General features: G+C 43.7%; 1 protein-coding gene and 1 long non-coding RNA gene across 6 annotated transcripts in view; both read left to right on the top strand.

Moving 5' to 3' along the window:
* Positions 1–12,163: 12,163 nt before the first annotated feature.
* Positions 12,164–14,194, top strand: LOC143528220 (uncharacterized). Its single transcript, XR_013134401.1, has 3 exons — positions 12,164–12,206; positions 12,441–12,607; positions 12,932–14,194. It is a non-coding gene; the product is annotated as an uncharacterized LOC143528220 (long non-coding RNA).
* Positions 14,195–16,905: 2,711 nt separating this feature from the next.
* atp11b (ATPase phospholipid transporting 11B) overlaps positions 16,906–20,855 on the top strand; it is a 41,919-nt gene continuing 37,969 nt past the window's right edge. For all 5 annotated transcript variants that reach the window (XM_077023832.1, XM_077023829.1, XM_077023828.1 and 2 more), the window contains exon 1: positions 16,906–17,309. In XM_077023832.1, the coding sequence (XP_076879947.1) occupies positions 17,283–17,309 (27 nt within the window). In that variant the 5' untranslated portion in view covers positions 16,906–17,282. The remainder of the gene's footprint in view (positions 17,310–20,855) is intronic.

Below are 20,855 nucleotides of genomic sequence, written 5' to 3'. Positions count from 1 at the left end.
ACACGCAGGTGCAAAACCCACTTGTATAAAGTGGAAGATCTGAAAACAATACGGAGGTGGGGGGTGTGGGGGGTAAGAATACACCGTGCTGACTCTAATTTAGTGTTGTAGAATGTAGTACTCATGGCACCCTAACCAGTTTACTCAAGGATTAAGGGGTTGGCGGGGGGGGGGGGGGGGGGGTGGCACTTAATACACACACTTCCACATTATGACATCATCGCTCTCAAAGACTCCACTAATAAGCTTAACCCCCCCCACACACACACACACCCCACCCCATTAACCAGCAGTAATAGAAAAAAAAAAGTTTGTAGACAAATTCGAAAGTATTAAGCAGAGCAGTGGTGTCCTCGTGGTTGGGGAGTATCGAGGGGGGGGGGACACAGGTGTTTAGATCAGCTTAAAAATAATAAAGCCCTACCCCACTGAGACCCCCTTCTCCCCAGCATCTCAGCCCTTATTCCCAGTTGTTAAGACGTGCCGGGACAGGAAATTCCTCACGTGACTGGCCTTTATCAGAGGGAGGGAGGCTTAACCCGAGCCTCGGAGGGGTCATTTGTGGACGACCGTGTGAATAACGTTGTTAGAGCCTGTGTTTCTCTTCGCACCCTGTTAAGAGTCTTGCTTACTGCTTCACACCTCTCCCAAGGCGACTGTTTATGGCGAGTGTTAAAAAAAAGAAAAAAAAAACCATCAACAATGGGTGTGTAAAGGTTGTAGATGCAGGGGTTTGTCTGTGCCTTCTATGCGTGATCTGCCCATCAGGGCAGAGTACAGTAAAACAGGGGTTTGCTGCTCGCTGTTTGATATGCTAAGGAGAAGGTATTTTTCAACATTATTAGCAGGGGAATGACAAAAGCAGCATAAACACAAGCCCTCCTCTGGACCGACGTACCCAAGGCTGAGAACAGCTCACTGCTCCTCACGAAGACATTCCCTAAATGTCTAATCTGGGAGCCTGAATTATTTGATTAACTACTATCAAGGCACTCCAATCACACATGATTAATTATTTGCAAGTAATTACAAGCTTTGGCAAATACCATTATTTCAATTAGCTGAGTAATTTATCAGAGAAATCCTGATGCCTGTGGCAGCAGTAATTATAGCAGTTTTGCTATGCTGCCTCTTCTGAAGAATCAGGTTTTTGGCCACTGCACTGGAGTGGAGGCACTTACGGCTGTGTTTTTGGGGAAGATGTCTGGATCTGTTTAGAAGGTGCCTCACATCTTCATGTGGGCATCAGCTGTTCACCAGGATTTCCTTGCAGACTAACCTGTGCCCGTACAGTTAGCAATATGTTTATTAGTTCTACATACAAAGATGCATAAATGCAATAGTATGTTTTCCTTCTTGGGTCCACCATTGTTGATAAAACCCAAGATCTTTAAATGGTACCGCAAGTAGTATACTGAACACTCTCTTTCTTATTTAAGATGATCTTAACACCGCAATGCTTTTGGGAAACAAGTCCAGATAAAGTATTCACCATTAATTCCTGAGGATGTCTGAGACTGATTCAACTCTACACAACATGGCCTGTCTCACATGACAACTCACAGGGAAACTGGAGGGATTCTGTTTTTATATCATGCAAAGACCAAGCAGCAGAAATATCATGGCTGGATGTTTGAAAAATCACTTTAGTGACTACAGAGTTGGGCAGTTCGTGTTGTCATGCATGACTGCTGTTCGCTGGTTTTGTGTGGTTAGTAAAATAGAGGCTATGCAGGCCACAACAATGCGCTATCAAAATAAAGGTTAGCTTTAACATTTATTTCATACATATGTCAGCAGTAGATACTAGTTTTACCAAAACCATGTGGTGGGCTCTGTGACAGTGGGACTACTGGGACCAATTACTGAGAGACAGATTACTGGGATGGGACAGATTGTGGAGTCCATTATGGTCCAGGGAGAAAGACGAACTCCAGGTGTTCAGGTTAATACAGGAACAGAGAGGGAAAGAGGGGTTGAGAAGAGAGAGATGAAGTGAAAGAGAGAGAACAGAGTGAAAGAGAGGAGGAATCCCTCTAACCTCTTTAAAGAGTGCATTAGTTTCCCCTGCAAAAATAATCACTGCAATAATTCAAATGTACACAAATGTATAAAAGTGCTTTGCCCCAGGGGTGGGGGGTGGGGCTGTAGCTGACAGCTAATCTCAAATTTAAGGGCTTAAGAAGGAGACTGATCATCATGGGTTCAGCAGTGAGAGACGTTCTCCTCTCTGTGCAATTACCAGCTGATTAGTGGATTTGGCTGAGCCCTGTTTCCCCATCTCCGTTCTCCATCTCCCCCTGCTTGGTGCTCTTCTCCAGGGTGTGAAGTGACATCTCCAGCTGCTCGGCGGCGTTCTTTACCCGGCGCAGTTCCGCGCACGGCCCTGCAGGGGGCGACTCTCGTCCTCGCTCCATGGGGGGGGGGGGGGGGGGGGGGGTGGATTCACTTCATCGGGGGCATTTCATCTCCCGCACCGCCCCGCCAGAAGAGCCCCCTCCTCTGAACGCCGTACGGCGCGGCTCACCTGCATTACACCTGAAATCCACGGCGCTTGCGATTTTAAATGGAATCTTTATGGCTCACGTGTGCTGAAAATTTAGAGGAGAAAAATTAATTGACACGAATTGCAAGGGACCTGTTGATTCAGTCTGCTCGTAATCCTGCAGTGTAAACAGACCGTGGAGGAGGTTTTGAAGGCAAAGATCAAACAGCTGATATTTAAGGCCGCGGCGGGAGTGTTGGGGGGGGGGTGCACACCTCCCAGTCCGAGCGTGCGGGCGTCCGTCACGCCTGCTTCCACCACATTGTTTGCTCGCGCACCTGAGCAGCCATGAGCCTGCAGGTGAGCAAACGGCACATGGGCGGGGGCCGTGGGTGGGGGCCGTGGGTGGGGGCTGGGGGTGGGGGCCGTGGGTGGGGGGCCCCATGTGAGCGCACGCTTTGCTTTCATCCCTGTCCAACCATGCCACAAAAGTAAATAAGGCCTCAAAAGCCCCGCCCGGCCGCATGTACAGACGCACGGCGGGCGCACACGGGGGGGGGGGGGGGGGGGGGGTCGCACGGGGGGGGCAGCCAGCCTCCTCGAAGCCCGCGGGACATCGGGACATCGGGAAGTTGCTCACGCACGTCACAAAGTCGTTTTAGAGACGGGAAGTGCCTTGACTGACTATCACAAAAGAAAATGAATCAGTCGTTATATATAAGATGGTTTGAAAGCCATTAAAGCAATAAAGATAGACAAAAATAGAGTAAAGAGTTTCATGAGTTCAAGACGTGAGTAGACTTATTTATTTTTCTAAATTTAAACTGCCAACACAAATTGCAGATAGTTCTGGACTATGATAATAGTAGCTCTAGTTTGTGATATTAATAAAAAAAAAACATTTTGTATGTCAGTGTGACCAGTTTCAGCGATAAAAGGAAACAGTCCTTCTGAACATATGCTTTTGAAACCCAAAATAAAAACTTCCAAACTTCCATTAATAAATATGGACCAGACCAACTCTTCTCAAGATCTCACAAGAGCTCTTCTTTCTGGGACAAGTGGAACTGTAGAAGAAACCTTCCCAGAAGAGTCATATCCACCTTCTCTGGATCTCTGTGAGTTTGTTCACCATGCACCTGTCATGACACAAATGTTTTCAGGCTAAATTCAGTCCCTATCAAGTGTGGCAGTCGTCCAGTATCAAGTCACCAGGGTCACAGAACCCACATTTCATAGAAAAGGTGTCCTCAAAACTGAGTGTCAGCCCTGGTTAAACTCACGGGCATTTGTAATTGCAAACTGCCATCGTGAATTAAGTGGGAATGCAGAGTGGCACCAGGAGAGCGAGGCCATTCCAGCACCTGGTGCTTCACCCACGTTGTCTCTTCTGACATGAGAAGATCAGCAGGAGAGCTGCTGCAGACCTACAGGTGCAGAAAAGACCCGACGTGCAGGTTCCAGGAAACGACCTCGTTTGTGTAGATCGTTTGTGTTATGAGCGAGGGGGCTGGAGGTGGTTAAATTGGGTCACAGCCAAAAAATTGCAAAATTAAGATAAACAAAGCCAGCGGTGAATACTTACACAGCGGAAGTGATTTAAGTGAGATCAGAATCACAGCACATCGCGTACGTGAGCCCTCAGGTTCCCCCGGTCTGGAGGAAAAAAGGGAGAACCTGCAAATCTGGCCAACAGGTGAAACAGGAAGCCGTATGTCTGCAGCATAGGGGCTAGGGTTCCCCAACACCCCCCCCCCCCTCACCCCCCCACCGGGGCTCACAGACAAATCTGTCCTGCTATGCTGGAAACCTGCCTTGCCAGAGCAGTAGACAGCTGGTCTGATCCTGGACACACAGCCAAGCAGCGAGACAGCACTATTTACAAAGCAAACTCCAGTAAGCCCGGCAGAGACTGGGGCAGAGGGCGGGTGACTGGGGGGGGGACGGGGGTGGGGGGGGGACGGGGGTGACCATGCTCGGGGGAGAGTCTGCTGCTACCCCTGCCCTGTGAGTAGTGCGCCTCGTGTGAACCATCAATTTGACGCCATTAATCTTTCATTGTAATATCTAATTACTCATCCTATTTACTTGTCAGGAGTGTGCGGGGTGAGTGTGTCGTGGGGTTGTGCCTCTTAGCAACACTCGCTGGCCCCTACCTTCTCAACGGGCCTCATGGCTCCACCTGTCCAGAAGCAAGCTGGCCCAGGAGAGCTTGCCCTTGCCCCCGGGGCCATCCTGGACATCATGATTAATGTACCCCCCCCCCACCCCCCCCACCCCCCCACACCCTCCATCGGGGAGGCAGGGGAGGGGGGGGGTTAGCCTCCACTGCCCCGTCCTGAAACAGAAGGATTCAGACCGCCAGGCACGTCCAGCCAGGAGAGCAGGGTGCGGGGTGTTCTGGCAGACCTCGTCGGGTCCGGTTGAAACAGTGACAGCTTGTTGAAGAAGATGAATGAAAAACGCTGTGGATGGCCAAAGACCCACAGCCAAGTCACTGGCAGCTCCTTCATGGTGGATGAAGTTGTCAGGACACCGATATTCACATTTACTTCTTTTCCCAAGGCAACTCTTTACTGTGAAGTTGTACGATTATGTGAAGTATATGTATCACATTGAAACTCATAATATTCATAAAATTAATATGGGCAGTTTCTTACAACGTACTTTTCTTACTACTCTCCTCAAATGTCTTAATCCGATGCTAAATCTTCTGTGCTACAGTTTTGTGGTGTTTGAACCGGCAGGATGTCTTTTGCTCACAGCGGGATCGTAGCTGCAGCCGTGCGGTGACCTCCTGCGTTAGCGCCGTTGTAAACCATGGTACTTATTTGTGTCCCATCCTCTTCCCGCCGCTACACTTTTGCAAGGCTTTTGTTTCAGAGCTCCTGTTGCCATTACAGCATGCTATGCCTCCAGCTGGGAGGCCCCCCCCCCCCCCCCCCCCCCCCAGGGCACTGCTGTCACCCCCCATGCATGATGTCCAATCTGAGACCTCCTATGCTAAGTCCTTTGATGAGAATATATATATATTTGGAATTGAGCCGAATTAGCAGTTGAGCAGAATTAAATTCTGCTCAATTCCAAATAACTTCATCCAAAACTCTATTCTATTAAGGGTTAAGGGCCCAGACTGTGCCAAAGAGGAACGTTGAAACAGACAAACCTGCCGAACATCAGCAGAAAGCAAACGTCGGTTAACTGATTGATGAGATGTAGGACTAAGCAGTAGACAAGCTTGCATTCTCGCAAAACAACAGTCACAAATCTCGACTTTCTTAGGCCGCCTGTTGACACAGCAGATGTCGGCTCGCCCCATAAGAACATCTGAGGCCTCGTGAACTAATATTTACCCGAAAACACGGCAACAAGTTCTAGGTGAGTTCTACGTCAGGTGTCCTTCCTTTACATGCGGACTAGCTGAAAAAACAACAAACACACCTCATTATCCTGGATCTGATTGAGATTGGGAGGGAGACTTTGTTGAGGCTTCTGGTGAAACTATCCGGGTTTCCGTTCCTACTTCGGTGGGATTAGCATCCTCAGGCGAGAGCTTGCTCCAGCCAGTCAAAAGCAAACAAACAAGAAAAGAATTTCCATACACACAGCTGTCTGGCCAGTTTGGCTTCCCATAGTGCACTTTCAGAGTCACGCAGGCTGCCGACCGCAAGCTCTGTGTGCGAGACGTCAATCCACATGTCTGATTGTCACAGTACACCTGTATGTAACTTCGGCTCTGGTCCCGCTCCTCCCTGCGTGAGCATACGTTCCCCAGGCTCATGGGAGATTTACACATAAACACAATCAGCTTGTGCAAAAAAAAGACGGGCCTGAGAAGAGTGTTAATACATCCCCACACAGTCTGGGGTTTTCTCAGCAGTGGGCCCACACTGGCAGTGAAGGGGCACTGCACTGCAAACAACACCAGGGAAACAGAGAGATCAATTTAGCTGCACAAACAATCTTTCATGCAACGAAGCCTACTTATCCATTTATGTCATGGCAGTCCATCTCTCTGAGCGGAGGGAGAGAGAGGGAGAGAGAGGGAGAGAGGGAGCACGCCTGAGCTTCACCACTATTGAACTCTCCCACAGCCATCATTACGCTGGGCCGTAAAGAGGGGGAGTGCGGCTACACACCTCCCTTGGGTCTTCAAATAACTTCTCTTGTGCAAACACACAAAGGCAGCGCAGGAGCTGTAAGCTTTGATGACTCCAGTGATTTTGTTTCTACCATTCAAGTAAATATAAAGTGACACAAAGGGAGGAATCGGACCTTTGCACCGCGAACGGCTCATTTTGTGGCTGGTTTGGGACTCGGTAGCATCACGCATATTCTCCCCTGTTCTGACATAGAACACAAACAAACATGCAGTGCATTCTCATCTTGGTGCTTCACACAAAAGTAGTGAATCAGAGGATTATCTTCACTCTGATTCAACAGAATGTTCATGGGCAGCATTTAGCAAATGCTCTTGTCCAGAAGTACTTTATTGTCTTCATAGCAAACGTCTGCATGCGTGATGCACATCAGATCTGTTCAGGCACTTATCCAAGCCCAAAACAGGCAAAGGCGTGAATCTCAGAATCAAGCCTCATGAATCAGCCAACTTCAGGAGTTCAGATCATTGTCACTGTTCAAATAAAATTGTGGTGTTCCAAATCTATTTTAAAAAATCCAAATGAAAGATATTGTATACTTTCTTCTCTCAAACAAAATGTCTAGCAATTCTATCCATTTGGATTGAATAATTAAAACAGTGTAGTTAACCAAATAGTAATGACCAAAACAACTCTGAATAAAGTTCCTGCTTTTATAGTGCTGGACAGCAGTGTATGGCAGAGTGAAAGAATTAGTGCTTAATTTTTCAAAAGGCTCTATTGATAGATACACAGTGCCATCCACTGGCAATAGATGAAATTGCAATGCTGCAATTTTTCAATGGTGTGAAGTGGTTGTATTTTTTAGCTAACACCACATAGAATATATGTTTATACACACAGCACACGATATATCTTACTTTATCCTAGGAGAAATCCATCATGAGTGTATAAGTGTAGGGAAAAGGCCCATAAGTTCAGACGCTGTTGAAAGGTTCTCCTGTCTCTGCTCAGCCTTCCCAAAGGACGTGGGAGTGAGTTTAGTGTGCGCTGAGCAACACTGGGCAGAGCTGCTCACTCTGAACACAGAAAGCAGCATAACACTGCACAAGCAGGAAGACGTACGGGGAGAGGGACTCATACAGATGACACACGCTGGGTTAGGATGGAGAATATACAGCAATAAAGATAATAATATTAAGAGCAATAATGAAAATAATGCCAAAAGTGATATTACAAAACATTTTATAGGGTTGTATACACGCACACACGTGCGCACACACACACACACACACACACACACACACACACACAATGTACTCAGGTGTGTGAGCTACCTGGATTAGTCACTGATTATTTACTTTGTTCATGAATTTCGTGGCTGTGCACTTTACAGGTGCAGGTCTCCAGCAGACTTCTCCATCTCTGTGCCAAACCCTTGTTTAAATGTTCGGCAATTCTTTGAGCTTTTCTCCAAACCCGAAGCCTCTATTGATTCAGGCATCTTAAGGGAGAATGTCAGGATGAGCCATTTAGGGCCCTCCCTTTTATGTTGGCCGTGCTGTGAAAACAGTGTCTGGGCGACATGAGCACAGCTCTCTGGGTTCTTTATTGTCCCAGGTTGTTATCCCCCCTGGCCCTAAGCCAGCAGAAAGACGACAAGCAGCCCTAGTTCAGTGTGTGTGTGTGTGTGTGTGTGTGTGTGTGTGTGTGTGTGTGTGTGTGTGTGTGTGTGTGTGTGTGTGTGTGTGAGAGACACTGCTTGTTATATTTCTCGGAATGGCTAATATCTTTCTCCAATTGCCACTGCATCGTAGGTGGGCCTCAGAGAACACGGCCTACAGGTGTGTGCACGGGTGCAAGACATTCTTCTCTACTACTTAAGCAGAAAAACAACAGAAAAATGGTGGATTAGGACCCATGCAGGTACTAACAGCCCTGAAGGATGTTTGGCAGGACACATCATGCTCTCTCGAGACTCTCCTGATGTCACGACACTTTCAGGGCATGTTCCAACAATAACAGAAGAAGAAAAAACACAACACAGGATGCATTAATATATTAAAGGCTAGTCCACATAATTCTCATAAACTCCATGCAATTAAGTGGAATCTTCAGTGCAAACAAAAACATGTGGATACATTAGAGACATTTGCCCTGAGGAGTCTCGAACAAGGGGGGGGGGGACACATTCTCCACCTCCAGCAAATGTACTTGAGGTTGTGCTACAGTCTGTTATCTTATCTGACATATGAAAGGTATGCGTTGAACATGCATGATTTATTGCATTGAACTTGTTCTGGTTAATCAGCAGGGCGCAATCTTCAATCTTCAGTTTGATTTTGAAAAACCGTCAATGACACAAGAGTTCAGCTCTAGGTCTGGTGATAACATTGACAGCAACACCTGGGTTCCTCGAGGAGCCCAATCCCTTGTTCTGAGACGAGCTAGCAACCAGGGAGGTTCAAAGAAGCTCACAATTAAACGCTAGCCAGGGAGCCCCACGCACTACAGGCTTGTAGGCCTACCCAAACAAACCCTAGCACCACTCAGTGTGAGAAAGGAGCGTCCATCCGCACGTTTAAATAGGGCTTGGCTGTTTGAAGATCATATCGGCAAAAGAGTATATTAACCTTTCGGCCAACAGCATCCACTATATCACAACGCATTACTCCTATAGGAAGTACTGTGTTCTCACCTTTAAAGCAGTATTTTCACATTTCATACGTAAGTCTTCGAGTAGGCCGCAAGGCCACAGATTTATTCCATTAGCCAGATTTTTGTTGCCTCTGTGTCCTGGTGGCAAGGGTCCTTGAAAGGCTGCTAAACGATCCGTTTGAAACCATCAGCGGCATCCGAGGAGCAGCGCACTCCATTTCCCTGTTTTGGTAGGCGCGTGTGTCACAGACTGCCTGGCAAACCCTGCAATCAGCCTTTCCCCATTTACCGCCATTAGTGTGTGTGTGTGTGTGTGTGTGTGTGTGTGTGTGTGTGTGTGTGTGTGTGTTGCACTAGCTGTGCTGCTCTTCGAGAGCCGTCAGCCAGTCATCCCCTCAAGCTTCAACAAGCCCTCATGGAAGCGAAGTGCACGGAGAGCCCTGGTGAAATCCCTGCTCAATTCTCCTAACAGAGTGCACAGCCTCCTGGCCCAACAACACAACACTTACTTTAGTTTTAACACTTGGTAATTACATTAGCTCTCCTTCATATCTGCCTGCACTATATATATATATATATATATATATATATATATATATATATATATATATATATATATATATGTATATATATAAGTGTGTATATGTATGTATGTATGTTTATATGTATATATCCATATATTCATATTAAACTGCGATGTATAATATCTATATATATATATATATATATATATATATATATATATATATATATATATATATATATATATATATATATATATAATGTGTAATATCTGTGATTATCAATGCTCATTCCATTCTCCAAGTATGATGTTATTATGTTGATATCATGATAAATGCCTTTGGTGGGGGGTCACATGGACTCAAAACAAGCATAGTACAGCCCTCCGAATCAAACTGCACTGTTCATGTCCCAACAATTACACAACAAATGACCTCAATAAATATGTCCCACACAGTTTGGAAGGTCATTTGCAGACAACCCCACCCCCCTCCTATTACAAGTCACGCCCCCACATACCACTCGGCCATCCATAGAGAAATACACGACCGTATTAAAAGCCAGTTGGGTCCCAGCTCTGGGTCAGTGGCTGTGAGAGGTGCAGTTAGGAGGAAGGATTAGTTCCTGGTGAAACCCAATCCAGCCTGCACCGCTTAAAGCACACACAGCTCGCCAGGTGCAGTCAAGCAAGACCAACAGGAACCCGGCTCTAAGCATCCTAAGTGGGCAATTACAAGTATCTTCCATTAAATAGGATTAAAGACAGCAACAAACAGAAACTGGAACTACTTGTGCTGTGCATTTTCGGAGAAGCACCGCTTCTGTTTTCACACGTTCCGATTGGTCCTTCCTGTACAACTGCAGCATAGGCTGCTGGACAGTTGGACGTCTGGCGGTCTATTGGCAACACAAAGACACCATGCAGCAAAACGCATTAAAATGTCAGCCTCAACCAGCCCAACAAGCAGGTCACTGCCAGCCGTACATTGTGGATTCTGCCAGTTGTACATGCCAGAGTCAAAAACATCATATTAGAAAAGGGGTCAAACATTTTAGCAAACGTTACCCTGGGATACAGCCTGTTCAAACTGGGGGAATTATTTAGTGTTTAGAATATTGTACCTAATATTAACCTAAGTTATGTTCATACAAAAAACGTACAAATATAAACAAATGACAATTGTTTTAAATGGTATAGGGCTGGGAAAATTTAAATATTTTTAGTCAATATTTGTATTAATCACTATAGAGAAGTATTGTAACATATTACAGTATTGAACACAAACTCAAAAATGAAGTTACTGACAGATTAGCAATATTTAGCATTAGTTATCAGTCTATAGCTGTCTATATGATTCCTCATTACATTAAATATCAGTCTATAGCTGTCTATATGATGCCTCATTACAGTGTTCTCTGGCTGCATTTGTTTGTATGACATTCATGCAAGAATACGCCTTCTAAACAGAGAGAGGATAAATGTAGCTAGAATGGCAGGCGTAGATCTCAGGAAATCAACAAAAGTGTTGAACACAGTAAATATAATGGAGTTGGTTCAGAGCAAAAAAAATGGAATAAATGATAAACCAACATTTTAGAGTCTACCTTAATGATTGAATAATCAGGCTGAAGTTCAGTGAAAACATTGTAAACTCAGTACTGATGTCTCAAACACCTGTCTCAAACAGTTCCTGTTTGTGCTTTAAAGTTCTCCCCAAAATACCACATACACAAATGTGCACACAAACACATAGATATTCCACATACTCTAGCTTTTTCCACACACACAACCACACACATACACAACACACACACACCAAACTCATAAAAAATTTATACATGTTTGGAAAAAATAACTTTGCAATTGTAATGACACCTGTTGGGCAGTATTTTTTATCTAAACAGGAATCCCAAAGGTTTAATAAGGGGGTGGTTAGCAAACCTTGGCATCGCTACTCAATGTTGACACACATGTAGTTTAGAGCAAACATGCTCGTTTTATACAGGGTCATAATGTATGCACACCTAAATAATACAGTGCTAACTGGTCTCCACCAACTTTAGCAGCATCTAAAAGGCAGGACGTTTTGCTACGTGTCCTCCTCATTTGTCGTCCTGATCTTACCTCCACGACCGTGCACACAGCTTAGCTCGGGATTTGCAGTTGCATTAAGACGTGCTTGAAAACGAGCCCACAGTCATCACTTTCTCTGGGTCTGGTACCATGCAGCGCTCGTTCAGTGCTCGCTGATTAACACACCAGGCCAATCAAAACCCGCTTACATATTTTTGCACATTTTGCACATATTTTTTTTGCTTACTAATATTTTGGGGGAGGGGAAACCTACTTGGGGAAGTGCTGCAGTGTGGGAGGGATTTTCACTGGGACCCGGCTGGGGAAAGACTCACATTAGTCATCCTCCAACATACCTGAGCGCCAGGTAAGCAGCTGAGCTGTTGAATTGCATGTCCTCGTTTTGATATTCCCTCAGCTCGCCTGTATATCAGTCTAGCATATCAGAAAGTCCGAGCACTCGTTTAGGATGTATTTGGGACAAGCCCAAAAGCACGCCCGCGAAGACTAAATATAGAAAGAATTCTTTCATTGCTTAAATATCTGAAAGTCATAGAGGCCTATTGCCTTTCAGTTACATTATCGTACTGTTGCATTTCAGCTTTACTTCAGATACTGGCAGTTAAGCTTTTCAACTTTTCCATAAACTTTGGGATGCCGCAGCCCTACAGAACCACAACTGGAACTTGCGGGGTGGAGAGTCTTCCAGCCGGTCACTTTAAAGGGCAGAACATTTAGCAAGTCTGGTGGAGACGAACACACTCTGAGGTTCGTTAGATGAAGAGGCGGTTCTATAAGCATAAAAAACGTTCCTTGATAAATGAAAGAACAGGAGCGTTCTAAAGCAGTTACAAGTTTCACACATTTACATTTTAAAACACAAGACTGTTTATGGCTTTTGAGTTGAAATCTCAATTGCCAGTCAATCCTGAAATATCCAATCTTGAAATAAGACAAATGTGCATGCAAGGTTACACAAGAACTTGCAAACATCTACAAAACACTGCAAACATCATGATAAAACACATAATGTTTTAAACTGGATCTTGGATCTCGGTCTGCATACTTCAGGGTTTTTTTACTCTCCTAAAGGCGGCGCTGTTGTCATCTATATAGGAATCCAGACAGCCGTAAGTGATCTGTGTGTATCCTGCCCAGAGACCGCATCTCTGATCCTGCCTGGTAAACTACTGATGGTAATAATACATAAACATATTTTGCATGTTATGAAACAATGGAAGTATAAAAGACCAGGCATATATTCTATTCAATATGTGTCTGTTCAAATGTAATTCCATTAATATGAGCAGTTGTGTGTAAAATGTCTTGCTGCTTGCCTAGATCAGTGTTTCCCAGTTCAGGTACTACAGCAGCCCATGTTAGTGTGTTTCCTACATCTCAAGATTTTTAATAAGATGTACAAATGAATGAAGTATGTTGGATGTTGACTGAAACCGCTGATGTTGACCGCTGTGGAACTCTGGGACGAGGACTGGAGATGACTGGCCAGTATTATTCTACAGGGTGACCAGCAAAGCAAGGACCCAAACAACAGGACATCTTTTATCAGATTAAAAAAACAGAGAAAATAAACTTCTTGATTTTTCATATATGTTGAGAAAGTAAGAAAGAAGGAAATGTATATTAGATTAATATGAATATGTGAACAGTGTGAGATGAGTCAGAGGGTAAGTTGACCCCTCACCTGTATCTGGTCAACCATAAACATATGATCCTAAATTTAGTTAGTATTCTTCATTTCCATCTTTCCGTGGGAGGAAGACCCATGTGGATGAAGAAGCAGGCAGTTTTGTTGTTTTTGTCTGTCAAAGTTTGGGGGGGGGGGTGTAAAAAGTTAAATTAGAAATGTCGATGAACTGCCAATGTGTAAAAACGTGACTGACTTAGCAGAAATGTAGCTGTGAGTTGCTAGACTAAGCACATTTCCCAAAATGGTGGCTGTGGGGTAAACTGATCCAGACGCTTGGAGATACGCCCCATCTTGGAGATACGCCCCATCTTGGAGATACGCCCCATCTGATCCCCTCACGTTTACGTGAAGTTAAAACACATATTTGGTATTTAAATTAGTGTTGCATCCTAACAGTGAATAAATTACATTATATTTTCATATTTTAAATGCTGCATCTGAACACTTGGTGTGTCACGTAGATAATTACAAAAGAACAGACAGAGGGTCCACATTCCTGTGGAACAACACTTCATATTTCCCTGCAAACTACATGGAACATTTTATCATTTCTAGAATTTTCTATGAGTGATTGATGTCATAACCAAGTAGAATGGTTATATGTATGGCTAATGTAAACGTTATGTGCTATTATAGGAAGCATACTGTTGGGAGTCTTCACTGAAAGTGAAAAACTCTGGATGTTGCTGAAATAATAAACCATCATCAGCTTTAAGAACTGTGGACAAATTAGTGGTTATATACTTATTTCATGAACACCAATACAATCAATACATTGGGGAATTTTAATAGTAGTTTCAAATCTGGTTAACACACTGAACCCACTCCTAACATGGGAGGGCAACTTGAGCAACACACCCACTGTTTTGAGGGACCCCATGTTTTGTTATCTGTTTGAGTTCACTGACTTAGGTAAAAACATCTCATTTTCCCCATTCTGTTTCCCAATTCTCTAAAATTTAAATGCTGACGATAATTTCTGCTGAATCTCAGCCAGTGCTCATCAAATCTCCTGTCTAGACACACTGATTTCATTACATTACACATTTCTGTTGTTATTTCCCTGCTATTTATGTCATTATATTTACCTGTGAATTTCCATCTTTGAAATATTAGACAGGGATAATGGTGTACCATTATGAATAATGGTTTTTAAGACACTCTGGGCAATGGAATTAAAATTATTTAATGATAAACATAAATTTAAAAAAAATTGGATTAAGCAATTTATAAGGTGATGAATATCAAACTGATGCTAGTGGTAGGTTTAATACAAGTAGTGCATCAAAGACCACACGAGGGTACCAGAGAGCTGTGTGAAAAAAGAAAAAAGAAAAAAAAACGTTGAATCATGATGACAATTTGTATGTTGTGATGTGGGTAGATTGGGGAAGCATGCAGTCACTCAGATGTGAAACTACAAAATTGCAGTGCAGTTGTCAACATTTTGGAATTATCTGAACTTCTGTATTCTAACTTCTAACATGGGGAAGGTGTATAATGGGAGTGTGAGGGTGTGTAAGAGATTGTGAGGGTGTGTAAGAGATTGTGAGGGCCAAAAGAGATTACAGTGGTTGAGGAGCCAGTGAATTCCAGCAGGTATCAGCAAATTCTATGGCAGAATGTCAGGAAATCTAAAATAGGAAAAATGTTATCTCATGTACCATTAAAATAAAAAAACACAAGAGGACAACAACAAATGAGAAAACATCTCTTCACAAGCAACCGAAATGAGTTATACAGCAGATTTGAGAGAGCAAAGAAACCCCCGTCTTCACAAAACAGCCCCCTGTCGCCACACTGTTCAGCTCTGTTCCCACACATCTCAAATTCTCTTCTCTTTGTCCCTAAAAAGACAAGAATACATGTCTTAAACTATGACTGTTGTCACTTCTAAAGTTCACTGAATGCCTAGCCCTAGCTTAGATAAAGGCCATTACAGACCCTTTCCTGGGGCACAAGCAGTTAGTGCACAGACCCAACAGCTCTGTTAATGATACAGCCAACCTGGTCCTACACTTCAAAGCATCTGGACAGTCCAGGAACCTGTGCAAGAGCTCTGCGCGTGAACACTTTTACCTTTTTAACACCATTGTCCTTTCTGCAAGTCAAACTCATGTCAAAGCAGCGTATGTCAGATGTCGTCTGGTAGTGGATGATTTCCTGACAGACATCAGGCATGTCGCGGGTATCATTGGTGAGGGCATTGACGCTGAAATCTTTTGCACCCTATGGTGTTTGCTGTCACCCTTTCACTTTAGTTTTCATGTCAACGACTGGACCTCTAAAGACACCTATGACGAAGTTTGCAGGTGCCACCACCGTACCTGGCCCCATAACCCAAGGAGTTGAGTCTGCTTACAGAAAGAGAGTCAAGCATTAAGTGTCCTGGTGCAGCTGTAACCATCTGAAGGCTGTTTAAATGGTTGTTGGTTTTAGACCACACGTTCCTTCCCCACTCCTCATCAATATCAATGACTCTGTGGTTTCGACTGTGGAGTCACTCAAGTTTCTGGGCACCACTACATACACAGACCTGAGGTGACAGGGCTACATATTCTACATAAATGTGTATTGTATATTTAATTAAGTCATATGTCTCTCCAAAACATCTAATACATAGATTATTCTTTTTTGCCTTTGTTTTATATTTATAATAAAAATAATTGTTTCATTTATTTAACTCTAGTTTACTCTGTATTATGCACTTTCTGTAGATCTGACAAAGGTCCAATGTGTCACTCTAGAATTACATGTGCACTGGAAAAGCAAAATTCCTTTTATGTGTAACATACTGGAAAATAAAATTGATCCCAATTCTGATACTGAATCCATCTAAAATACGCACAGGAAGTACTAGAGGAAGTTGTATAGGAAGTTGTATACTAGTACTTCTGCAAAGAAAAACGAACCATCAGTAGGCTACCTCCTGACCGAAAACTACAACACCTACCAAAACTATTCAAAAGGGTTCACATACTTTGACTGGTGACTTTTTAATCGAGACGCTCACGCAGAAATCCGGATGATTCAGTGTTTTCCTCACAAGTGTCTGTCCTTAAAATACACCCCCTCTGTAAATGCAGGCGCCCTGTGTTCTTGGCACGTACAAATGTCTGTTGTATTTAAGTCGAATCTTCAAAGGAAATCAGCAATTACATTGAATTAAATAAATAGCTCACAATGTTTGAACCAACCTGGTCATAACTTTATTATAATCATATAATTATAATCACAAGAGAGAAAAATGTGCATAAAATCGCACTTTGAAGGAGGTTTGGTGCTTGAATGTCTTCTTTAATCTTTTTTTTTTTTTTTTTTTTTTTTGCGGTTCTCTTGTATTCGTCACTTCCTGCGTGTTGACCGACTCGCTCGTTTCCACAGAGGCGTCCGTAGCGGCTCGCTGTCGCTTCAACGTCGTCCACTTTTCACGGGGCGGGTGGGACGCACGACTCTCGCCGGTCACCGTCGGGACACACACACACACGGGCACCGTCGTTGTCTGACGCCGCGAAGCTTTTCCGCCTCTCGTTCCCGTGGAGGTAATGAGCACGGACGGGGTCTTCTGTGGCGAAAGGAAACGCTCGTGGTGCGGGGCTCACTCGGCGGAGCGGCGGGCTGGCTAACGTCGCTAGCGCGCGAGCCCCCCAGCTAGCGCGCGAGCCCCCCAGCTAGCGCGCGAGCCGTCCCCCGCGCGCGAGCCCCTCCAGCTCGCGCGCTCACACTGCCAGGATGCTTCGCTGGATCCGGCAACAGCTGGTAAGTGAAGCGGCGCTGTTAGCTCTGATGCTAACGCCCCGGGGGGCTAGCCCGGCTAGCCTGTTGAGGGGGGCTGATACAGACACCTGAGGTGACAGTTAAGTAATGACTACGGGCCACGGTGTAATAAAACGAGTTTAATCTGGCGAGGACGTTTATAAAGTGAGCTGTGACTGTTGTTGTTTACTAGTACAAACGGTCCCGAGTTTGTTAAGTTATACAGCTAGGCGCTAATCTGGCTAAAAAGTCTCACAATTCACGAATGTGTCGAGTGATCTAGCGGTAGATCGCTTACATAACGTTAACTTCGTATAAATATCTAGTTTAACAAGTTAGTTTACTGGCCATCACCATAGTTGGCTCAGGTTAACTAGGAAGTACTTGGTTTGAAGTGTTTGTGCAGCATTCACTGTATTAAATCAACATTTCACAAATTTAACATAATCCACAAAGTGTCAGTTTTGCAGGGCAAGGCCCGAGTCTGTGTGGAAGAAGGTGGGGTGACTCGCTAGATGGTTAACTTGGGTGAGGAAAGTAACGAGTCTCTCTTATAAAGTTCACTTTGCCGTGATGTTTTGAAGTCACACAGTTCTTGTTTTCGTTTCTTAGTCATGTCAGGTTCCCACTAGGTGTGGCAGTGAGGACACAGCCCGGTTCTTGTCCACTTACACAAACTCTTAGTGTCAACTGGTTGCAGAGGGAACCTAAAATATTACACATTTTTGTACGTTAATGTGAGAAATCTAGTGGCTGTGATGAACAATAATTTATAATGTAGGTTCACATTAAAGTAAATAAATTGACCCCGATTGTTGATTGATTGATTGTGGTAATCCAGTAGAACCAAACAGAGAAACACGTGACTGCTCATGTTCTCTCGACTTTAACCTTAATAATGAATTTGTGATGTGTGTGATAATGTTGTCCGTAGGAATTTACTGTTACTACCATTCACACCTGTTTCTGTTCTTTGGTATAAAATAGAATTGAGTGAATGAACAAACTGCATAACTATGACTGCAAGTCTTCTTTTGGTGTTGATATAAATGTTAAAGCCTACATTTGAGTCTTACCTGTTCTATCAGTGTCTTAGTGTGCAAAAATCAATGTAGCCTGAGAGAAAACAGACATAACCATTGTAGTGATCCAGTCTTTATTAGAGAGTTCAAAGCTCCTAATATCAGTAACATTTCTGTCATATTGCCTACAGATTATATTTATTTCCCCAGGAAGTAGCACACAGGTGTGAAATGGCAACTAGTCTGTTCTTTACTCGGTATACTGATGCATTTGAACTTAGGTGCTACAGGTGTCCTGTAGTCAGTGCTACATAGTGATTTATTACTCCGCCTACATACCTTCTGGAGTAATATTATTAAAAGTGTCATGTAAGCAGTGTGTGGTAAATTCAGTGATGGCTCCATGTCCCACCTGCATGGTTTATGTGACGGTCCAGAAATCCTAGCTGTTCCCTCTCTGTTTAATGGCGTAGCAGCTCACTGGCAAATACTGTTGACCCTTGTCTTTATGAGCACGAGGAGGCACCATTATTTTTGTTGTATTTTATTAGATGAAAGTTTAGCAGAGACACAAGGCCTTAATTCTCTCTGCCTACGTGTCATTTATGACTTTATGTGTATGTTTGCGTTCATGGTGCCAGAAGTGGGCAAGCCATCCCTTTACTGGCATGTATGATTCCAGTGAGTTGCCAGATCAGACAGCACATCACACTGCACTCTCCTGCTCTACATTCATGGTCTCTAGTAACTTTTTAGTGAGCTTCTTTCCTCCCCTTATTGCCCTCTCCTAATGAACATTATTCATAAATTATGATAATTAACGAAGGCTAATTAACAGTTATAGAACACGCCTGTAAAGTGGGGTGATCCATGTAAGAAGGGATGTCTTTTGTACAGTCAAATTGCTCGGTAGGAACTGTTGTTTAATTTAGAGATCGTGAAGAGATACTGTGTGCATGAAGACATGTTGAAGTTGTTTTTCTGTATCACACTCTCATGCTTTTTCAGACCAAGCTAGCCCATGTAGTCATGCTTTTTTTTTTCTTTGAATGGAAGAAATTCCAAAGAAAATTTTACACTGATTTTGATGACTGATCTTCAACCAATGGAAATCAGCCTAAGTGTTTAGTCAGTGAGACCCCTGAACATACATGTGTGCTGCAGATAGATTAGATCATGTGCACTTAAGTAGCTTTTCTAGTTTTCCAGAGAACATAGTATAAATATCACAAATGTATGATACTTAACTTCGGAATTGTATTTAGCACCCAGCAAAGTTTGTTTTGGTAAATATGACAATACCCAAAAAGCACCCTAATTCATTGTTGAGACCCAGCCTGTGTAGAGAAGGGTCAGAACATGGCCATCATATTCTGAAGAGCTTGTGTACATCCCTCTGTGCACGAGAGGCACAAACAAACCGGCCCTGCAGTGCTGGTCTGGAGTCGTTAAGTCCCACCCCTTTGTTTTCATACTCGGGCTCAGTGTGCAAAATTCAGGATTTCTATTTCCAGCCATCACCCTCCACAACAGAGAAAGAAAACGTCATACAAAATATCATATAAGAAATAAATGCCAAAGTTAAAGGAAAGCTGGTTTTGCCATAAAGATGGAGCGGAGACAGGCCAGGCTGATGTAGGAAGCCCACATAAGAAGGACTACGGTCCAGTATGTCCACTCCTTTATAGAGGCGCACCAGATGCTTTCTTTAGGGATGCACTCCATTATTAGACTGCTGTGAATTTATTTATTTATTTGATGAAACAACATCCTTAATCAAAAAAGTGCAAAATGTTCTTCCTAGTTGTGAAGGTCAATAGCTTGAATAGCCTCCTGTTCAATATTTACCACATGACCATCTGAAAGACCAGGAAGTAAAGCCAATAGGATCCAACTCTATTTGAACACCAGATATTATACACAGCTCATTCACAATACCAGAGCAGCTCAGTTGCTTCGTGCATGACCAGAAGCAGTGAATGTAATTGCCAAGTCCAGAATTACACATACAGCAGGTAGAAGACACTTTAGCTTTTTGAGAGCATCTGTTCTATATGTGTAACGTAAAAACTCACATTCTGCTAGTGTGGTCAAGATGCCCAGGACTCTCTCCCAGGCTGTTAGTGGCTTGGGAAGTTAAAGATAAGTTGGAACTTGGGGCTCTGTAAAAACACTAATGCATTTATTTGACACTTGAAGACAAGGCCCTTACAACATGGCATATATCTTTAAAAAGAAAAGAAAGAAAGAAAAATTGACCTTTCTGGAAGCTATTGGCCCTGTTAAGTTATATAGGAGGGCCAAGCAATAAGAGTCATGTGACTGTCCAGAGTTGGGACTGCCCACATTAGTTTGCATCTAAAATTCTACATGAGCATGTATATACCAGGAAGTCAAACGTTAATTTGAAATTTGTGTGCCTGCAAGACAAGCTTTAACCTAATTAACCCAGGAAGTGGTGGATTCCCCTGGTGCCGTTTCATTCAGACAGCGTCTGCTGCAGCAAGTCCCAGGTGGGGTTTTGCTC

Source organism: Brachyhypopomus gauderio, chromosome 12, assembly GCF_052324685.1.
Source record: "Brachyhypopomus gauderio isolate BG-103 chromosome 12, BGAUD_0.2, whole genome shotgun sequence".
Classification (NCBI taxonomy): domain Eukaryota; kingdom Metazoa; phylum Chordata; class Actinopteri; order Gymnotiformes; family Hypopomidae; genus Brachyhypopomus; species Brachyhypopomus gauderio.
Note: the sequence above shows the minus strand (reverse complement) of the source record. Positions and strands in the feature narration are given on the sequence as shown.